Raw genomic sequence first — 16,557 nt, forward strand, 5'->3', positions numbered from 1 at the left:
TTGTGAGAGCAAAGGGAGCATGTAAGGGACTGAGGAGAAGAGACAGAGTGGAGTTCTATGGGAATAAGATTGTGTGTACAACATGCTTGTAAACAAGAAACTAGGCAGGGACTGAAGGATGGGTTGGCTTGTTTTCCATTTCCCAGCAGGGGTACAGGATTCTCTGAAATTCTCCATCTACTGTTCTTTGAGGTTTTGGAGGGCTTTCCATCACAGGTTTCTTTTTCTAGCAAACCATTCAGCCCCATTTTCCTTCCTCACATAAGAGAAAACCCCCAAGCCTACAGAAATACAGCAACAGACCAGCTCAGCATTGACCTTAATTAGAGCTACTGAGGTCACAATAAACTTCCTACCCTAGTCTCATCTGAATTCAAGTATTATGTTTCTGGTTGATGAAGATTATGATAAGGGAATAATAAAGTGATTACTTCAGAGCAAGGAAAAATGACTGCTGTTAAAACATGGGCACAATCTTTTATGTTTGAGTATGCAGTAAGGAAAGGGTTGCAATCATCTCATAACTCGTTTTTTGACTATGTAGGAAACATTGGTGACTCATCATGCAGATATACAGGCTGAGGGGCTGAACTACTTAGTGAGAAGCCCTACAGAGAGGAGCATGTCATAATTGGCTCCTGAATCATCAGAATGATGATTCCTCTCCTGCTTATCAGCACCTAGCACTGGGGAAGGGAGCAGCAACTTGCCTTTGCACAGTAACTTTGTGGCTCAAGCTAATGATCAGGAAGTTGAAGACCTGGGACTCATGACTGCTTCTAAATCTTGAATCACCAGGCTACAGGATTGTAAAGTGTTTTTTACCCCCCTCATTGCATCTGGACCTCATGCAGAGGAGAATGGAAAATTCATAGGATCAGCAACAGGTGAAGTTATAGAAGTTTTGATGTGAAGTTTATAGAAGTTTTGATTCCAGTAAGAAGTGAATTCCTCTGGCATAGAAGAGCCATAGATTATGAGCTGTTTCCAATGTTCATTGTATATTTTATGTAATGATACTTAGGTGGATATTGAAGAAAGAGTCCCTAGAGCAGAAGCTCATTCTGCTCTAAATGAATTGTTATAGCTGGAAAGCAAACCACTGTGCAGCTCCCCTATCCTGACAATGGCATGTTACTCTGCAAATTCCAGGCTCCTTCAGATGATAATATCGTCTCTGTGGGATCATAACAAATGTGCTTTTATCTGTAAATCTTGTCTCCAAAATCAGCCTCTGCAAATGCCCAGCAAAGTGCAGAGGAGCAGAAGGAACAGAGAGCTGTCAGAGTACTGATGACATCTTAGAGTACTGATGACAATGCAAATGGGCTTTCTCCAAAAACCACTGAGTTGAATAAAACTTCTCCCACTCATTATTCTCCTTGATTATTAAACTCCATCAATTCAAGGCCCAGCAAAGTGATGCATATCTAAGATATGAATTCAGCTACAAGATTTACATATGAATTTGAACATGTCCTTTTAGGATATGCTTCGATAGAGCACAATTATACAGCCTGGAAGAAATTAATTGTGCCACTTATAAAAGGCCAAAGAAGAAATTAACAAAATGAATCCATCTATTACAAAAGGTCTAAATTGCAAATCTCTAGTGTTCATCACTGTTCTCTGTCAGAGGCTGCAACTGCCTGCTTTCTACTGTGAAGAGCACCAAGTTCAATTTGCACACCTTTCAGATTTAAAATGGTATTTACAAGGATTAAATTCCCAGAAACCCAAATAATTTCACTGTAATTTCTGAATCAGCACAGTCCCATTAACCCAGCAGGAGGAATCAAGTGGCACAAACACAGAACTTCTTTTCTCTGTCAAGTAATACAGCAAAGTCAGAAGAAAAATGTCCTACTTCACATATCACATAGTTGAACCTACAGAATTTTTTGAGACCTGAGCAAATGAGCTGATAGTAATTTTATTGTAAACACAATATTTTTAACATATGAAACAAAATACTTATAGGAAGAAATAATATGTTTATTAATACAGATTTTATATTTGAAAAAACATATGTTTTTTTGGAAGTGAAGTCTACCTTCAGGTCTGAAACCCAAGCCTTTTCACTGATTGCAGAGTAGCAGTTCTGAACAAATGCTCTTACCTTGCAAAAGAAAGCAAAACTGGGAAAAAAATCTCCTCTTTCTCAACGCTGATTATTTAAGGAAAAAAAACTAACTAAGAATTCAATTACATTTTATGATGAAGTATATAATGCATAAACAGTCAATGAAATGTGAAAGAAAATCATATAGTACTTCAGCACTTAGAAATAGAAGAACCACAGCAGTTACAGGCTTGTGCACCTTCCCAGCATCTCCTACTTGCCATTTTCTGTTATCTGCCCCACTCCCTCTTACTGAACCTTAGGAGCCCTTGGGTCTTCTTTCAGTAATATTTCTTCTTCCAAACGGTTCCCTACAATTTGCTTTATGTATCCCAGTGATGTTTCCTTGTTATCCTCTGAATCCACTGTGATAGACATTAAGAAACTTTTTTATTAACATTAAGATATTAACATTAAGAAACTTTTCCTGGATTTCAACAATCTTTTTCTCATTTTTTATTTATGCTTCTATAAGTGTCTGGGTTTTTTCCCCCTTAGGCAATACCTATTTCAGGCCATAGTGGAAAGGCAAAGGTACAGAATTTCCTTGGTGGCTTTTAGAGCTATTTTATAAGTGCACAGAAATTAAACAAAATTGCTTTTAAGAATAGAACTTTTCTTTTCAAGGTTTTCAAGCTTGTCTTCTTCTCATAGCCTTTCAAGCTGTTAAGTCTGCATTTCCTGCCACAAGATTTGCCAAGCAATTTGATATAATTGCAAGATGATTGTGACACATTACGGGATCATGAGGAGGATAAACTGATCATCATGGATAAGCCAAAAAGTTTAAAAAACACTACACTAAAATATTTGTGTGGTCCTTTATGCCAAATCTGTGAAGACCACTGAGAATGACATTGAGCTACTTCAAGTTTTTTAACACATTAGACTGGAAGCTCGAAAATGGAACTGGTGTTTATTTGTTCCTAGGTTTGAGGGTTCCTTTTCACCAGATAGTTGCAACCTCTTTCAGTTACCTGTCTCTTTGGTATTCATTAATATGTACCCACTTAACAGATTTCTTTAATCCTCAAAGATTGCTGCCAGGAAAAGTAATCATCCGATTTCAGGTTTTTGAAGAGCTGGATGGCCTGTATTTTTTCCCTCTTCCATACATCCTTTTCCTTCCCTGTGACGGATTCATCATCACATACAGGCTGTCCAAGTGTTGTCTCATTTTCAGAAAGTTTCTTGACTTGGTGGTCTTCTTGATTATTCTCCATCTTCACACTGGATTTTAGGCTGTGGAAGCAATAGTCACCAACCTGGCAAAGGAAAACTGGCTCAGTGCTGTCAGGGTTTAACACCACCAAGTTACCTTCTGACAAAGGCTGCTTTCTAGGAATACCATTCTCCTGCTGTAAGGCAGGCAAAGAAATCTTTGTGGGCTTTGACTGTTCACAGACATCTTCAGGCAGAGTAAGATAGTCACCAAAGGTATCCAGGTGCAATTCAGGAGATGAGGCTGGTGCTTGGCCTGAAACTGGGATCATGACACCAGTTTTCCCCTGAGAAGATTCATGGCAAGAATGGTCACTGGGAGGCTGGGGCTGCTGTGAGCCACAAGGAGATTCCTCAGCTGTGACAAGTGGAGGATGGGTGGAGGTGCTGGCTGATGGCAATACCAGGCTATCTGTGGTGATGTACTCCAAGGGGCACTGTTTAGGAGATGTGGTACAGCTGAAAGCCTTTGGAGAGTTCTGCTCCTCTGTTTCTTTGTTGGTGCCTTCTCCATAGGGTGGTGAGGCCCACGAGATTTCTTCCTTGTCATTGAGGTGCTGCATCATTTCCTTCTGATTTGGGAGCATGTCCCTTGGAGGAGCTGCTTCTGGCTGCTCTTGGCTCTGTGGGGCCTGGGGAGAGTCTTCCCTTGGGAGAGTCACATACTGAAGGGAAATTGATTTCTTACTGAGTCCCACAGGGCCCATTTCCAGGGTCTGGTGTATATCAGGGTGAGAGGACACCACTGGGCTGTACAAGTAGGGACCATTGAAAGCAAAGCAGGGGATTGCTGTGTGCGAAGCAATACTTGCATCAGCACTGTTTCTCCTTGAAATGGGAAAGGAAGGACCAGCTCTCTGACTTGAGCAGGCAACTGGGGCATGCTCTGACTCATTCAAAGCATGGTATGAGTTCTGTAGGTCAGGTGTAACAGAGGAAACATCTGTCTTCTTAGTCTGCCCTTCAAGGCACTCTGCCAAAGTCTTTGCCTGCCTGAATGTGGGAAAGTTAAAAGTTGCTCATGAGAGAGATTATTGTTTTAAACACAAAACATAAACCAATCTTGGTAGAAAACACACACAGCTACACACAAGCTTAGCAAAAATTTCTTGCAGATGCAGTTACCCCTGTAGTAAAAAATTGAATCTCCTCCTCAAAAGCAACTTGTATAGGATTTTTAGTGACAGAACATTTGATTATATTCTGCCATGACAGAATATAATCATATGATTATATTCTGCAGTGAGGTCTTAGAGACTACCCAGAATGTCACCATCATGTGCTGTTCACTCACCTGTCCACAACTTGAAGGAAGCTAGGCTGCTCCATCTTCTCTGAAAGGTTGTATTTGTTGAAGTCCAGCTGGTTGCTTGTTGGCCAACTTCCCAAGTGCCCTTTCTGAAAATGAAAAAGCAGACATGACCAAAGAGCAGTATCTCCTGGCAGTAGAATCAGGAATTGTACATTCCCTGTGGACAAAGAAAACAAATAGGAGAGCCTACAGCACCTGGTAACAGGGATACAATACCACTAATACAACTCAAAGGTATGTTCTCCTCTCCAGAAGATAGTTTCTTCAAATCCATATTGCCTCATTCACCTAACTACGAGTACTCAGTGAGCCAGCTAGGAAAGATTCCCTCCTAAATTCTATTTGTGAATAGAGGACTTAAGGGTTTTGATAGTAGGTAGTTGCCCTGGCCACAGTGTTCATGAAATGATTGAGTTTAAAATTTTCAGAAATGGGAAAAAAGAAAAAGGAACCACAGAGTTGCTACTCTGGACTTCAAGAGAGCAAACTTCAACCTGTTCAAGGAGATACTTGGCAGTGTCCCCTAGGAACCTGCTTTTGAGGGTTGGTGAGTCCACAAGTACTGGGCAGGTTTTAAGGACTCCCTTTTAAAAGCAAGGAGCCGGAAATTTTAAAGTACAGAAAATGTTTCTACACTGATTTTAGATCACAGTTGTGCTGATAAGCACAGCGTAAAGAGGTTTGCTAAATATAAGAGCACTGTTATGTTGAGTAGGACCAGAACTTCTCCTAAAAACAAGTAATATATAAATGAAGATATCTATTCATTGTGCTCTTAAGATTATTGGAAGTCCTGAAAAAGAAAGAGAAATAATGAATTCTTCAAAGTAGAGTTCCCTCTTACCCCCAGGTAGCCCTGGATCAGGAGACTCTTGCTGGGGTTTGGAATCTTTTCTTCCCACATTTTCTTCTTCCTGCAGCAAGAACAGTTTCCAAGATTGGTTTCTCAATTTGCTGCTACCAGAAAAGGCTGCACCACATACACCGTGCTGCTCAGCACAGCGGGGCACAACCGAGGCAGGGCCACAGCCCCACCCAGCTCTCTCCCCTGCACAGCCATGCACAAGGCTGCCCACCAAGGCCCATCTCCACACAGACCTCTCTCCTGGGAGACAAGAAGTGCCTCAGACTTCATGCCACTCACATGGGCTGCTAAGTCACCCTGTTGCAATGCAAGCCTACCTGAGGAAATACTTATAGCTGCAATAAGCAACTATCAGTGAAGCGATGATGAGAGCTGGGAGCCCCACTGGGAGAAACACAGGTGGCAGAACTGAAACAGAGAAAAGAGAAAAAGCTATCCACCTGCAGAGTGATTGTTTCCTGCAACAGGTTTTTCACTCTGGCCACTGTTGGGAAGGATGAAGGTTTGACAAGGAAGTCTCAGAGATATGTATGCTTGGCAGAAAGATTTTTAAATGTAGAGTCTGATGAAGGAATAGAAATGGAAGCAAGTTTTGATATAGAAGAAAAGAATTGCTGAGCCAGTCTTACTGGATGACCAAGGAGACAATGGGTATGCTAGGTAGAAGGGGTTTTATGACTTAGAGCAAAGGATAAACCCACCTCAAACAAGAAGATGTTTTTACCAAGCAGGAAGATAGAACAGGCAAACAAGTCAGCAAAGTTGCAAGTAGAAAAAAGGTCTCAGAATTTTATATTGCAAGAAAACTGAAAAACAACTTCTAGCTTAAACTGTAATGTACTAACTTTAGGTGATTGGAGAATAGTAACATGAATGTGGTAATGATAGCAGTTATGATAGGCTATAGATAATAGTTAAGGCATAGATTGCTTCTATTGTATTAAGATGCTCAGCAAAGAAAAGTATATAATGCATTGTAACCTAAACCAAAGGGTCTCCAGGCCTGCCTGCAGCTGGAGCTGACAGCTATAGGCACAGGCTCTGTTGCCCACGATCCTGGACTGCTACAATGTCTTGGATGGAATAAACTGCATTTTGGGGAGCTGCCTGGAGTCCCACATCTCTCATTTAGGGTCTTACAGGCCACTATTTAGGGAATTTGATATGTAGAGGAACAGGATCATAGGGCCTTCAAACTGTTGGAATATCCTCCAAAGTGGGACAGGTCAAACATGCCCTGAACAGCACACTGACCAAAGGAGTTCATTGCTTCCTTTACTGATTCATTTCTTAGCTTCTACTGACATCAGAATTAAACATTTTAAGCTAATAAAAAGATGGTTATGAACTTACTTCACCATGAACAACAGGGCTTCAGACATCTTAAGTCTGCCTGACTCTGCACAGTTCTGAGGAAATGGGGTCTCAGAGATCTTTCTAAGAGCTCACCCTGCCAACAGCAACAATAGCACACTAATTTCTTCCTGAATACATGCATCAAAATTTGCCCACAGTATAACCACTACAACCTTCCTCAGGACAAACCATGCAAGATCATATTACTTTGGGCAAAAGATTGTATGATGGCAGACATTCTGCCTCCAAGTCCATCAACAGCAAAAACATGTAAAGATTTTATCTCCAGCAGACTCCATTGTGTGTTTTACACAACTTTATAGTCCCTCTGCAAACATAAAAAGCTGATGACTTATCTTCTATCTTCCTAAAGTATCAGGCTCTTTAGTCACTGACAGCGGAATGGATTACTGGAATCAGAAAATAGTTATAATCTTTTGGGCAGGTTGTCTTTGATTCATTTTCCACATGGAAAACTTTATAGTTAGTTGTACTTACCTTATGAAGGCAAGCAAGAAAGAAGCTTAAAAGGTCATTCACTTCCTTCCCTAGCACAGTTGATGTACTGCAAGGATGCAGGCAGGGCAGCTGCCTTGGTAAGTGACTCCAATTAGGCCATGGCTGCACTCACTCCAACCCCAGCTGAGAGAATGTGTTATACTAAAGAGCCATCCCAGCCATCAGCAGTCCACCAAAACCTGACAGAAGCAGCTGCATGAAAAGTACCATTCTCAGTCTTCCAGGTGAACTCCTCACTCCATTCACTCCAAGGTCCCTCATATTCCGGAGGCCTATTCACCCTTGCACGCATTTTCCCCCTGTATTCTGTAGATGCTGCCAGCATCTGCAGGGTGAAGATGAAGGGAGGTTCATCATTGCTGATATTTAACACCTGGAGAGTCTGGGGAGAGGAAAGAAGAACACAAATGACAGAGGTGAGAAGAACTGTCTTTCCATTTGATCAGTGAATAAACATCCATGACTCTTGCACTTTGTAAATTACCTTTTCATATCGGTTGTTTTCCCAGTACTTGACTTGGTATCTCTGTGTTATGAAGTTGTAATTCAAATTGTGTTTTTTCCACCTTAGTTCATACTCTTGGTTCTCTGTTGCTGTTACTGACACATTTGCAGGTGGCAGTACCTGAACTGAAACACACTGAATGTCTCAGAGCATTTACTAACCTACTGGTCCAGTCCTTTCTTTCCACATTGTGAATCATTTCCAGGGACTGAAAACAAGGTTGTAATGTAAAATGGCTCAGCTTTTTAGCACTTCTTAACTCTCTGCATCTTCATTTTCTAGTCAAATACAACAGTATTAACAGTATACAAGAGTATTAAATAACAGAAAATCTATACCCATGAATACTGAGAGCGCTCCCTGTGTACAGAAAAGCAGCAAAGCAATAGCTGAAATATCAGTACTTGTCCATCACATTTCCAGAAATTTTCAATTCTCTTGGAGCTACCTCCTGATATTTTCACTAGGAGCTGCCCTAGTTTTAGAGTTTGAGAAGTCACCCAAATACCTTCAGATACATGTGGGCAGAGATGGCCTACCTGGTGCACCTCACTAGGAAATGGATTCCTTCCTCATCCAGTGTTCCAGGGGCCATTGCACAAACCCACAAGAGCTCACTGACTTCTTGAGAAATCACATAGTGACACACTCCTACTCACTACAAACACCTCTCACCACAGTCCCCTGTCACCTGGGACACTCATGAATGTGAATCACAGAGAAGTCAGCAGGATGGCAAATGCTCACTGAGAAGCTCCAGGTCACAACCTGGATTTCTGCACAACAGTTTCCATCACTGTCACCTTCCTCAGAGTAACAAGTGCCAGTGAGGAACTCCACACCTGCACCCCAGAACTCTGACCTGATACAGTCCCTTTCCTCATCAGTGACTGTTTCTTCCGCTTCCCACTCACTTTTCCTCAACACCATTGTCCTCAGCCCCACTTGCTCAGACAGGCATCTCTCCAAGAAACAAGAAAGAGAAGCAGGAAACAACACAGGAACTTACTGTTTTTATAGGCTTCAATCAGCTTTTCCTCTGTCTTAGCCCGGACAGATACATGGTACTGGCTCTGGCTGCTAGAATTGCTAACAGGGATCTCACAGCTCTGGACCACATATGGGGTGTGGGGCAAAGTCTTCTCATGCACAGGAGAGCACTCCTCTTCTCTGAGGGGAAGAAAGAGGATGAATGGAAGTCAGGGGAATGGGACAGGCAGAAGCCCCATGGGAGAGGCACAGACACACGGCCATGGGCAGAGCACATACTGTGATGCTGGGGTGGCTCTGAAGAACAAGCCAAAGAGGACAGAGGTGGTGATCACTTTCTTCACTTCCCAGCTGCACGTCAGACGGTCTCCACCATTGAAGAAGCAGCGAAGGTTCCTGGGCTGCAGGCCGCCTTCAGAGAGCACAAGTGCAAGGTTAGTGATAGGAAAGTTCTAGCTTCTCAGTTTCCAACCCTTCATGGCCCCACTCCATCCCATGCTACCTTCAGGGGTCTTCCATGACACCTCTGTGCTCCACTGGCTGTACTGCCCAGAGAGGCTGCTGGCCTGCCCTGGTCTGGCTCGCACACGGGCGACGTAGCTGCTCCCTGGGACAAGGTCCTCGAGGCTGAGACTGCAGTGGGTGGTGTTGGAGAGCAAGAGCGAGGCAGCTTCCTGTTGTTGGGAAGGGGAAGGGATGGAGGAAATTGGGACATTGGGGAACAGAGAGGTGGAGGGAAGACAGGGAAAGAGTGAGAGGAGGAGTTGACTGCCAGGCTGCATCTCCGACAGTCCCCCAAGTGTGATGGTCCATGCACATGCTGCCATGCAGTGTCTCCTCACCGCCACACAAGAGGGCTCCAGTGTGTGCTGCAGCACAACTCAGGACAGGCGAGGCATGGCCACTGTCAGGCACAATCTCCCCCCGCAACTAATAGCAAACTCCTGCAGCTTGCAAAGTCCAGACTGTCTTCAGCTCCAGCTACACATGTTCATAGCACTGCTCAGCACAGAATTATGGGGGAATCTGGCCAAGATAATTCCCTTAAAATCTAAAGATCAGTCTGACAGGTACAGAACAGAAACATCCTGTTGTATCTGTTCACAGACACTGAAGAATGGAAAGACCATTCCTTTGCACAACTTTTACCACAGACTTTGAGCTGCCCAAAATGGTGCAGCCCAAACCAGAAAAGCTCAGCTCCTCTGCTCTTACCTCCCAGGACTCCCACTGCCGCTTGTAAGTGACTTCATAGTCCAGTGCATTGGCCAGCCCCTGGCTTCCATCGGCTGTTTTCCAGGCCAGCAAGAAGTCTCCTGATGTCATTTGTCTGACTGAGAGGCCTTGAGGTGGGAGGGGTCGAACTGGAAGGTGAAGGTACAGTGCATGAGAGGAGATTATGAGGACATAATACAAAGAGGGGAAGAAAACATCTAGGTAAGCTTCCCCATTTCCAGAGTATCTTATCCCTGACAGACCAAGATCCTGCTTTACTAGCTCCTGAGATGATACCACATCCAGCTGCTCTCAGAAACTTGTCACCTTCTCTCCCTACCCAACCCTTGCAATGTGGAATTCTTTGGCAGTTTTCACAATCAAAGTGGAATTCACTTCCAGTGAACAGCAAATACATTCTCAAAAATCTTTAAAATTCATTGGGAAATGAAAATTTGGTATTTTAAGCCTTACCATTTTGGAAAAGATCAACATCCAGTTCTGTGTGAAGAACCTTTTTGGGTCTGAAGCCATAAATATCCTCTACCCCTATTCCTAAATGGTCTGTAATCCTTTTGCAGACCCAGTGCACATACACGTCTGGAGTTTCATGCGAGTCATTTTCTGTCTGGCGTTTGCAAAACATGTCCTTGTTTTCCCTGTGTACAGAGAAAGATCTGATCCAAAGTCCTGTAGTTAGTACAACATTAAAACCTGAAACCAATTTCATCCCATACGGTTGTTATAATTCACAAAGGCACTTACATCCTCTTCTCATTGTTCCTATTAGACCTGGTTTGCATCAGTTAATATGAGAAACATTTTTTACACCAGAATTTTGCCTCCCTATTTCAAAGTGATGTGGCAGAACGTTACAGTACCAGTTAAGTTTTGTTACTTTTTAGCCTAGCTCTATGTAATCTCATTTTTTTAGGTGAGAAATAGTATGATGAAAATTAATGTCATGTAAATACACCTTTTACTCAGAGTTAAAGGCCATAAAATTTCTGATGAGCCTAAGCTGCGTTAAGACTTTCATTTTGCAGTACCAGAAAAACACTTAGAAGAAGATTCGCGACCAAAATGTACTTCTGTATCCTTAGTAGTTCTGTTCTGCCAAGGGACCTTAAGTATTCATTAAAGAGTTCATCCACAATGTTAATCCTCCTTTTAGATGGCCTTTCTCCAGGCCAAGCAGCATAATGAAAATTAGAAACAATTTTTTAAACTAGGCATGAGAGGATAATCTTTGTGTGGTTGCAGTAGTCTTAGCTGCTGGAGAATGCGTTGCTTCTTTATGTACCCTGTGGAATTTTGTTTGCGCTTATGGCTTCATGCCCAGTATATTATCTTGTTCCAGCTCAGATGAGAAATATTAAGTTGTGAATATTTAAGGCCAAACACTCTCTTCCAGGATAGGATGGAGTATTCTAGCCAACTATATGTCAGCAAGCATTATTCAGCACTATTGCTATTTTTATAAGTTGAGTATTAGCAAGGAAACCAGGGACATTGCTGAAGTACGGATTGGACGCTGCAGTATGTGTGTAGCCTTAAGCAAAAGAGTCAGACCAAAGGGTGTGAAGCCCTGAAGTTTTTTCTATCTACTCACCAGCATTACCTTACAGTCTGGGGTTTAGTCAACTATTCTTCATCTATGAGCTGATCTTGTTTCATTGTTGGCCATTTTGATTTCAGCTGTGTGACTGTCCATGTTTAACACCTGCTTGTCTGATTCCTTCACCTCAGTTATATTTCATGATCCACACACTTCATCATGTAACAATGTTTCAGAGAATCCTCCAAAAGTCCAAGGAACTTTATATTATCTTTTCCCAGAAGTATTTAGCTTCAAGGTCCTGTTCCAAAGTTCTTTCACTGTTTTCATCTACTTTTAGGTCTATTAAATTCCCTCTTGTTTGCAATAAAATCAAGAGTTCTTAATTTTTCCTTTTCTTCCTGTATCTCCAGACTCCAAATAATTTTTTCTCAACTATCCATCTTTGCCTTTCTCTCTCCCTTAACTATTCCTCCATTTCTGTCCTTCCTTATCCTCACCAACAGTCCAGTCTGGTGATTTGGGTCCCTTTTGAAAAGGAAACGAATGTGACAGAGAGATACTGTCATAAACACACCAGTATCTCTTGGAGGAAAACTGATGGCTCAGATAGAGAACTTACCAGCTCTCTCTATCTCATAAATATACAGTCTACACATATTTCTCAAAAGTTCTCGAAACCACATTCTCAGTGATGCTCCTAAATGAGCAAAATGACAGGGGGAATATCTCCTCCCTTTAGGGTTTACAGACAATACTCACACTTGTTCTGACACTGTTTTCCCCTAATGCTGATTATTAGCAGGCTACATGGCCCATCTGATTTCATATCTATGATCCTACAACAAAATTATGGAAAATAATTGTAAAGGTGATAAAAATAACTCCACTGGAATAGCCTAATCATTCCTCTCTTCGTAGATGACGCCTCGGAAGCACGTATAACTTTTGCTTAAATAAAAAAGTGTGGATGTGCTTTCTAAAAACTTGACTGCCTGTCCCCAGGATTCCAAGTTATGGCAAATTTCCCTTTGGACTTTTATCTAGCTCAGCACATTTCAGGTACTTACGTGTTAATATTATCCCTTTGGTAAAGAATCATACCAATGAGGTCATGAGCCTCTGAATGCTCCATCCATGTGCAAGTCACCTGTGAGTTGTAGTCATTGTAGCACTTCAAGCTTTTCATTGGGATGCTCTCTGGGAAAGGAATTTGGGCAACAAAAAGATGCAGTGATTAAAAATATAAATGGTGAGAGATGAGATACAGAATGGGTAAGGCACTGTTAACAGAAGTCTCTTCTTGGCACCAGAAAATCATAGACCCAATGTTTGGGTTGGAAGGCACCTTAAACATCATGTAGTTCCAACCCTCCTGCCGTGGGCAGGGACACCTTCCACTGCACCGCTTTGCTCAGAGCCCCATTCGAGCTGGCCCTGAACATCTCCAGGGATGGGGCATGACTCCATGGATGTATGTACGGAGTTGTGACCATTCTGCACATCTCCACAATACACAAATGTCCAAACCAAGCTACAACTAACAACAAAAAAGTGAAATCTTTGTGCCTGCAAGGCATACAGCTCTATCACTTTTCGAACACTGAGTATGTCCAAGATTAGTAGATACCATGGTCAGCAGACATATGGTGATCATTTCCTACTTATGTGTTGCTGTGTGAACTTCTTTGCTACTAACTTCCCAGTAAAGTTTGTAATGCTAGAAAGGTCTATTTAAAAGTGAGATGCTCTGGGAATAGCCTTGCTATGACTCAGAAGAATGTCCAAACTAATTTGTTGGAACTAGATTTATGATCCAGAGATGGTCAGACCTCCCTTCAAGGATATTTTTTTAAGTTCACAGCTGTGAAGCTGAAAAATACAGACTGCCTCTGGCACACGCACTCTGAAGCAAGCTGCTTTCTTTTCCTTCCTTATTTTCCGTGAAGGTAATGTCCATGCTGCACTATTGGGATATTGCACCTTCAGGTGACAAAGGTGCATACATGAGTGTGCTCTCTCAAATAATATTTCTGAATGAGAGCTATAATCAGCTTGTTTGAGTGGCTTTTTACAGACCAAAACCCATCAGAACAGAATGATGCTGTCTTAGGAGGCATAAGAGGGACCTTGCTTTGATCTTCTACTGAAAACCAGTACAAAGTTCTACTCTTTCCTTGTGTAAGCAGAAAATGGAGCATCCCACATGGAAAAGGATGTGGAAGTGTGAATGTGGGGCTAAGGCTCAGAATGCCAAGAATGTCTGACCTACACGGTAATACATTTTCCCTCAGAGACCTCAAAGGAAGATATCCTGTAATTGATGCTGGGCCAGGCAGCACAACTCCTCCAGCTACTGCAGACACGAGGCATCTGCATTAGAAAAGGTAGATGTCCATGGGGCACAACTGCTGATAACACTCATTTGTGCTGTCTCTAGGATGGCTATAGGCCTGGTCTTATGGCAGGTATGGTGTACTTCCTATTCCCAGCTCTGTGAAATCAAACTGGGGGCAAGGGAGGACAGAGTGTGGGAGGGAAAAGGAAGAAGGAAGGGAAAAAAGACAAGAGGAGGGAAGGGAAGGGAAGGGAAGGGAAGGGAAGGGAAGGGAAGGGAAGGGAAGGGAAGGGAAGGGAAGGGAAGGGAAGGGAAGGGAAGGGAAGGGAAGGGAAGGAAGGGAAGGGAAGGGAAGGGAAGGGAAGGGAAGGGAAGGGAAGGGAAGGGAAGGGAAGGGAAGGGAAAAAAGACAAGAGGAGGGAAGGGAAGGGAAGGGAAGGGAAGGGAAGGGAAGGGAAGGGAAGGGAAGGGAAGGGAAGGGAAGGGAAGGGAAGGGAAGGGAAGGGAAGGGAAGGGAAGGGAAGGGAAGGGAAGGGAAGGGAAGGGAAGGGAAGGGAAGGGAAGGGAAGGGAAGGGAAGGGAAGGGAAGGGAAGGGAAGGGAAGGGAAGGGAAGGGAAGGGAAGGGAAGGGAAGGGAAGGGAAGGGAAGGGAAGGGAAGGGAAGGGAAGGGAAGGGAAGGGAAGGGAAGGGAAGGGAAGGGAAGGGAAGGGAAGGGAAGGGAAGGGAAGGGAAGGGAAGGGAAGGGAAGGGAAGGGAAGGGAAGAAAAAAGAGAAGAGAAGAGAAGAGAAGAGAAGAGAAGAGAAGAGAAGAGAAGAGAAGAGAAGAGAAGAGAAGAGAAGAGAAGAGAAGAGAAGAGAAGAGAAGAGAAGAGAAGAGAAGAGAAGAGAAGAGAAGAGAAGAGAAGAGAAGAGAAGAGAAGAGAAGAGAAGAGAAGAGAAGAGAAGAGAAGAGAAGAGAAGAGAAGAGAAGAGAAGAGAAGAGAAGAGAAGAGAAGAGAAGAGAAGAGAAGAGAAGAGAAGAGAAGAGAGAAGAGAAGAGAAGAGAAAGAAAGGAAAGGAAAGGAAAGGAAAGGAAAGGAAAGGAAAGGAAAGGAAAGGAAAGGAAAGGAAAGGAAAGGAAAGGAAAGGAAGGAAAGGAAAGGAAAGGAAAGGAAAAGAAAAGAAAAGGAAAAGAAAAGAAAAGAAAAGAAAAGAAAAGAAAAGAAAAGAAAAGAAAAAAGAAAAAAGAAAAGAAAAGAAAAGAAAAGAAAAGAAAAGAAAAGAAAAGAAAAGAAAAAAGAAAAAAGAAACAGGAGAAATAAGTTCTCTTTGTGTAAGAAAGGAAACATAAGCAATGGATATGGCAGATGGTCTCTTTATCTGTCAGCTATTCCACAAGAAGAAAATCAGGTCATCTGGATTTTGCTCTTGGTAGCCCCCACCACACTGTCTTGTGTCTGGCCACATGTCTCTACTCCTGTGCACCATCTGAATTATGCAGCCCTTCATTTTCCTATGTTTTCACTAATTATCAGGGTCTATTCCTCCTTCCATTCACTCATTATCCAATCAGCTTGTTTATCTCTTCCATTTATATAGTATTTCAACTGCCCAACCACCAACATACAACTGATTTGGCTGCACATGCACCTGCTACATGCTGGTTTTGATCAGGATGTCTGCTCTCTTACAGCTTAGAAAACAGAAGAAGAAAGCAGAAAAGCAAGCAGAAAAGGAGGAAGAGCATTAGCTGAAAGAAGGAGACAGATTTTAAAAGAAAAGCAATAATAGAAGGATGAAAGAGAATGTAAATTTGAATCTCACCTTGAATGGCTTGAACGTGGAAGACCCAATACAGATACAGCAGCAGGATGAAAATCTCTTTCTTGTCCATATTGTCCTTGGCACACAGGCTTGATCCTAACTCAGAATTTCACAGTTTCCATTGCCCACTGGCTACTCTCTTGCCCTGCTTGCTGTGGAGCTGTTTGTTTCTGTTTCACATAAAGAGAAGTAAAACTGAATAAGGGAACTTCTTTAAGATCACATTGAAGTAACATTCAGGAAGAACTTCTACCAATCATTTCTTGTAGGACAAAATTCACGTCTTCTTGCTGTGTGGTGTTGCAATGCAAGCAAAGAATGAAGTGTACATTTCCAAGGAAGTGCTGGGATTTGGTCAGCTCAGTAGCAACAAGGAAAAAATCCTGATTTGTGATGAGAACTCATCCTTAAAATTAATTTCATTCTTCTGCTCTTTATGCTTAAAGCCTTTCTAATGAACCACAACAGTGGTTAATTTCCTTAAAAATATGATCTCAATGACACAGTTCCCAGGAGCTATAGTGGATGGATTTCCATATTCGTTCACTTTGAGAATTTCCTTCAACTTTTCTCAGTGCCCGCAAACAAATTGCAAATTGTAGACAAACTACCAAAGAAATTAATTTTTTTTCCCCTGGTGATTATAGAGAGTGAAAGTAGATTGAGCAGTTCCAGAACCACGGACCACACTGTTCAATACTGGAATTTAAGTCATTTTCATCATCTCTCACTGCTCTCTCAAAATCATAATA

The 16,557-nt window shown here is 42.4% G+C and overlaps 1 protein-coding gene across 1 annotated transcript; it reads right to left on the reverse strand.

Moving 5' to 3' along the window:
• Positions 1-1,936: 1,936 nt before the first annotated feature.
• CSF2RB (colony stimulating factor 2 receptor subunit beta) lies at positions 1,937-15,906 on the reverse strand. The gene is made up of 13 exons (XM_084205395.1): positions 15,806-15,906; positions 12,734-12,863; positions 10,580-10,764; positions 10,106-10,254; positions 9,393-9,564; positions 9,170-9,302; positions 8,910-9,070; positions 7,880-8,025; positions 7,603-7,777; positions 5,838-5,928; positions 5,500-5,569; positions 4,638-4,741; positions 1,937-4,336 (listed from the first exon to the last, which is right to left on the reverse strand). The coding sequence occupies exons 1-13, from the start codon at positions 15,873-15,875 to the stop codon at positions 3,133-3,135; spliced, it is 2,790 nt and encodes a 929-aa protein (XP_084061521.1). The 5' UTR covers positions 15,876-15,906; the 3' UTR covers positions 1,937-3,132.
• Positions 15,907-16,557: the final 651 nt, after the last annotated feature.

The sequence above is a fragment of the Fringilla coelebs genome, assembly GCF_963513975.1.
Source record: "Fringilla coelebs genome assembly, chromosome: 5".
Taxonomy (NCBI): domain Eukaryota; kingdom Metazoa; phylum Chordata; class Aves; order Passeriformes; family Fringillidae; genus Fringilla; species Fringilla coelebs.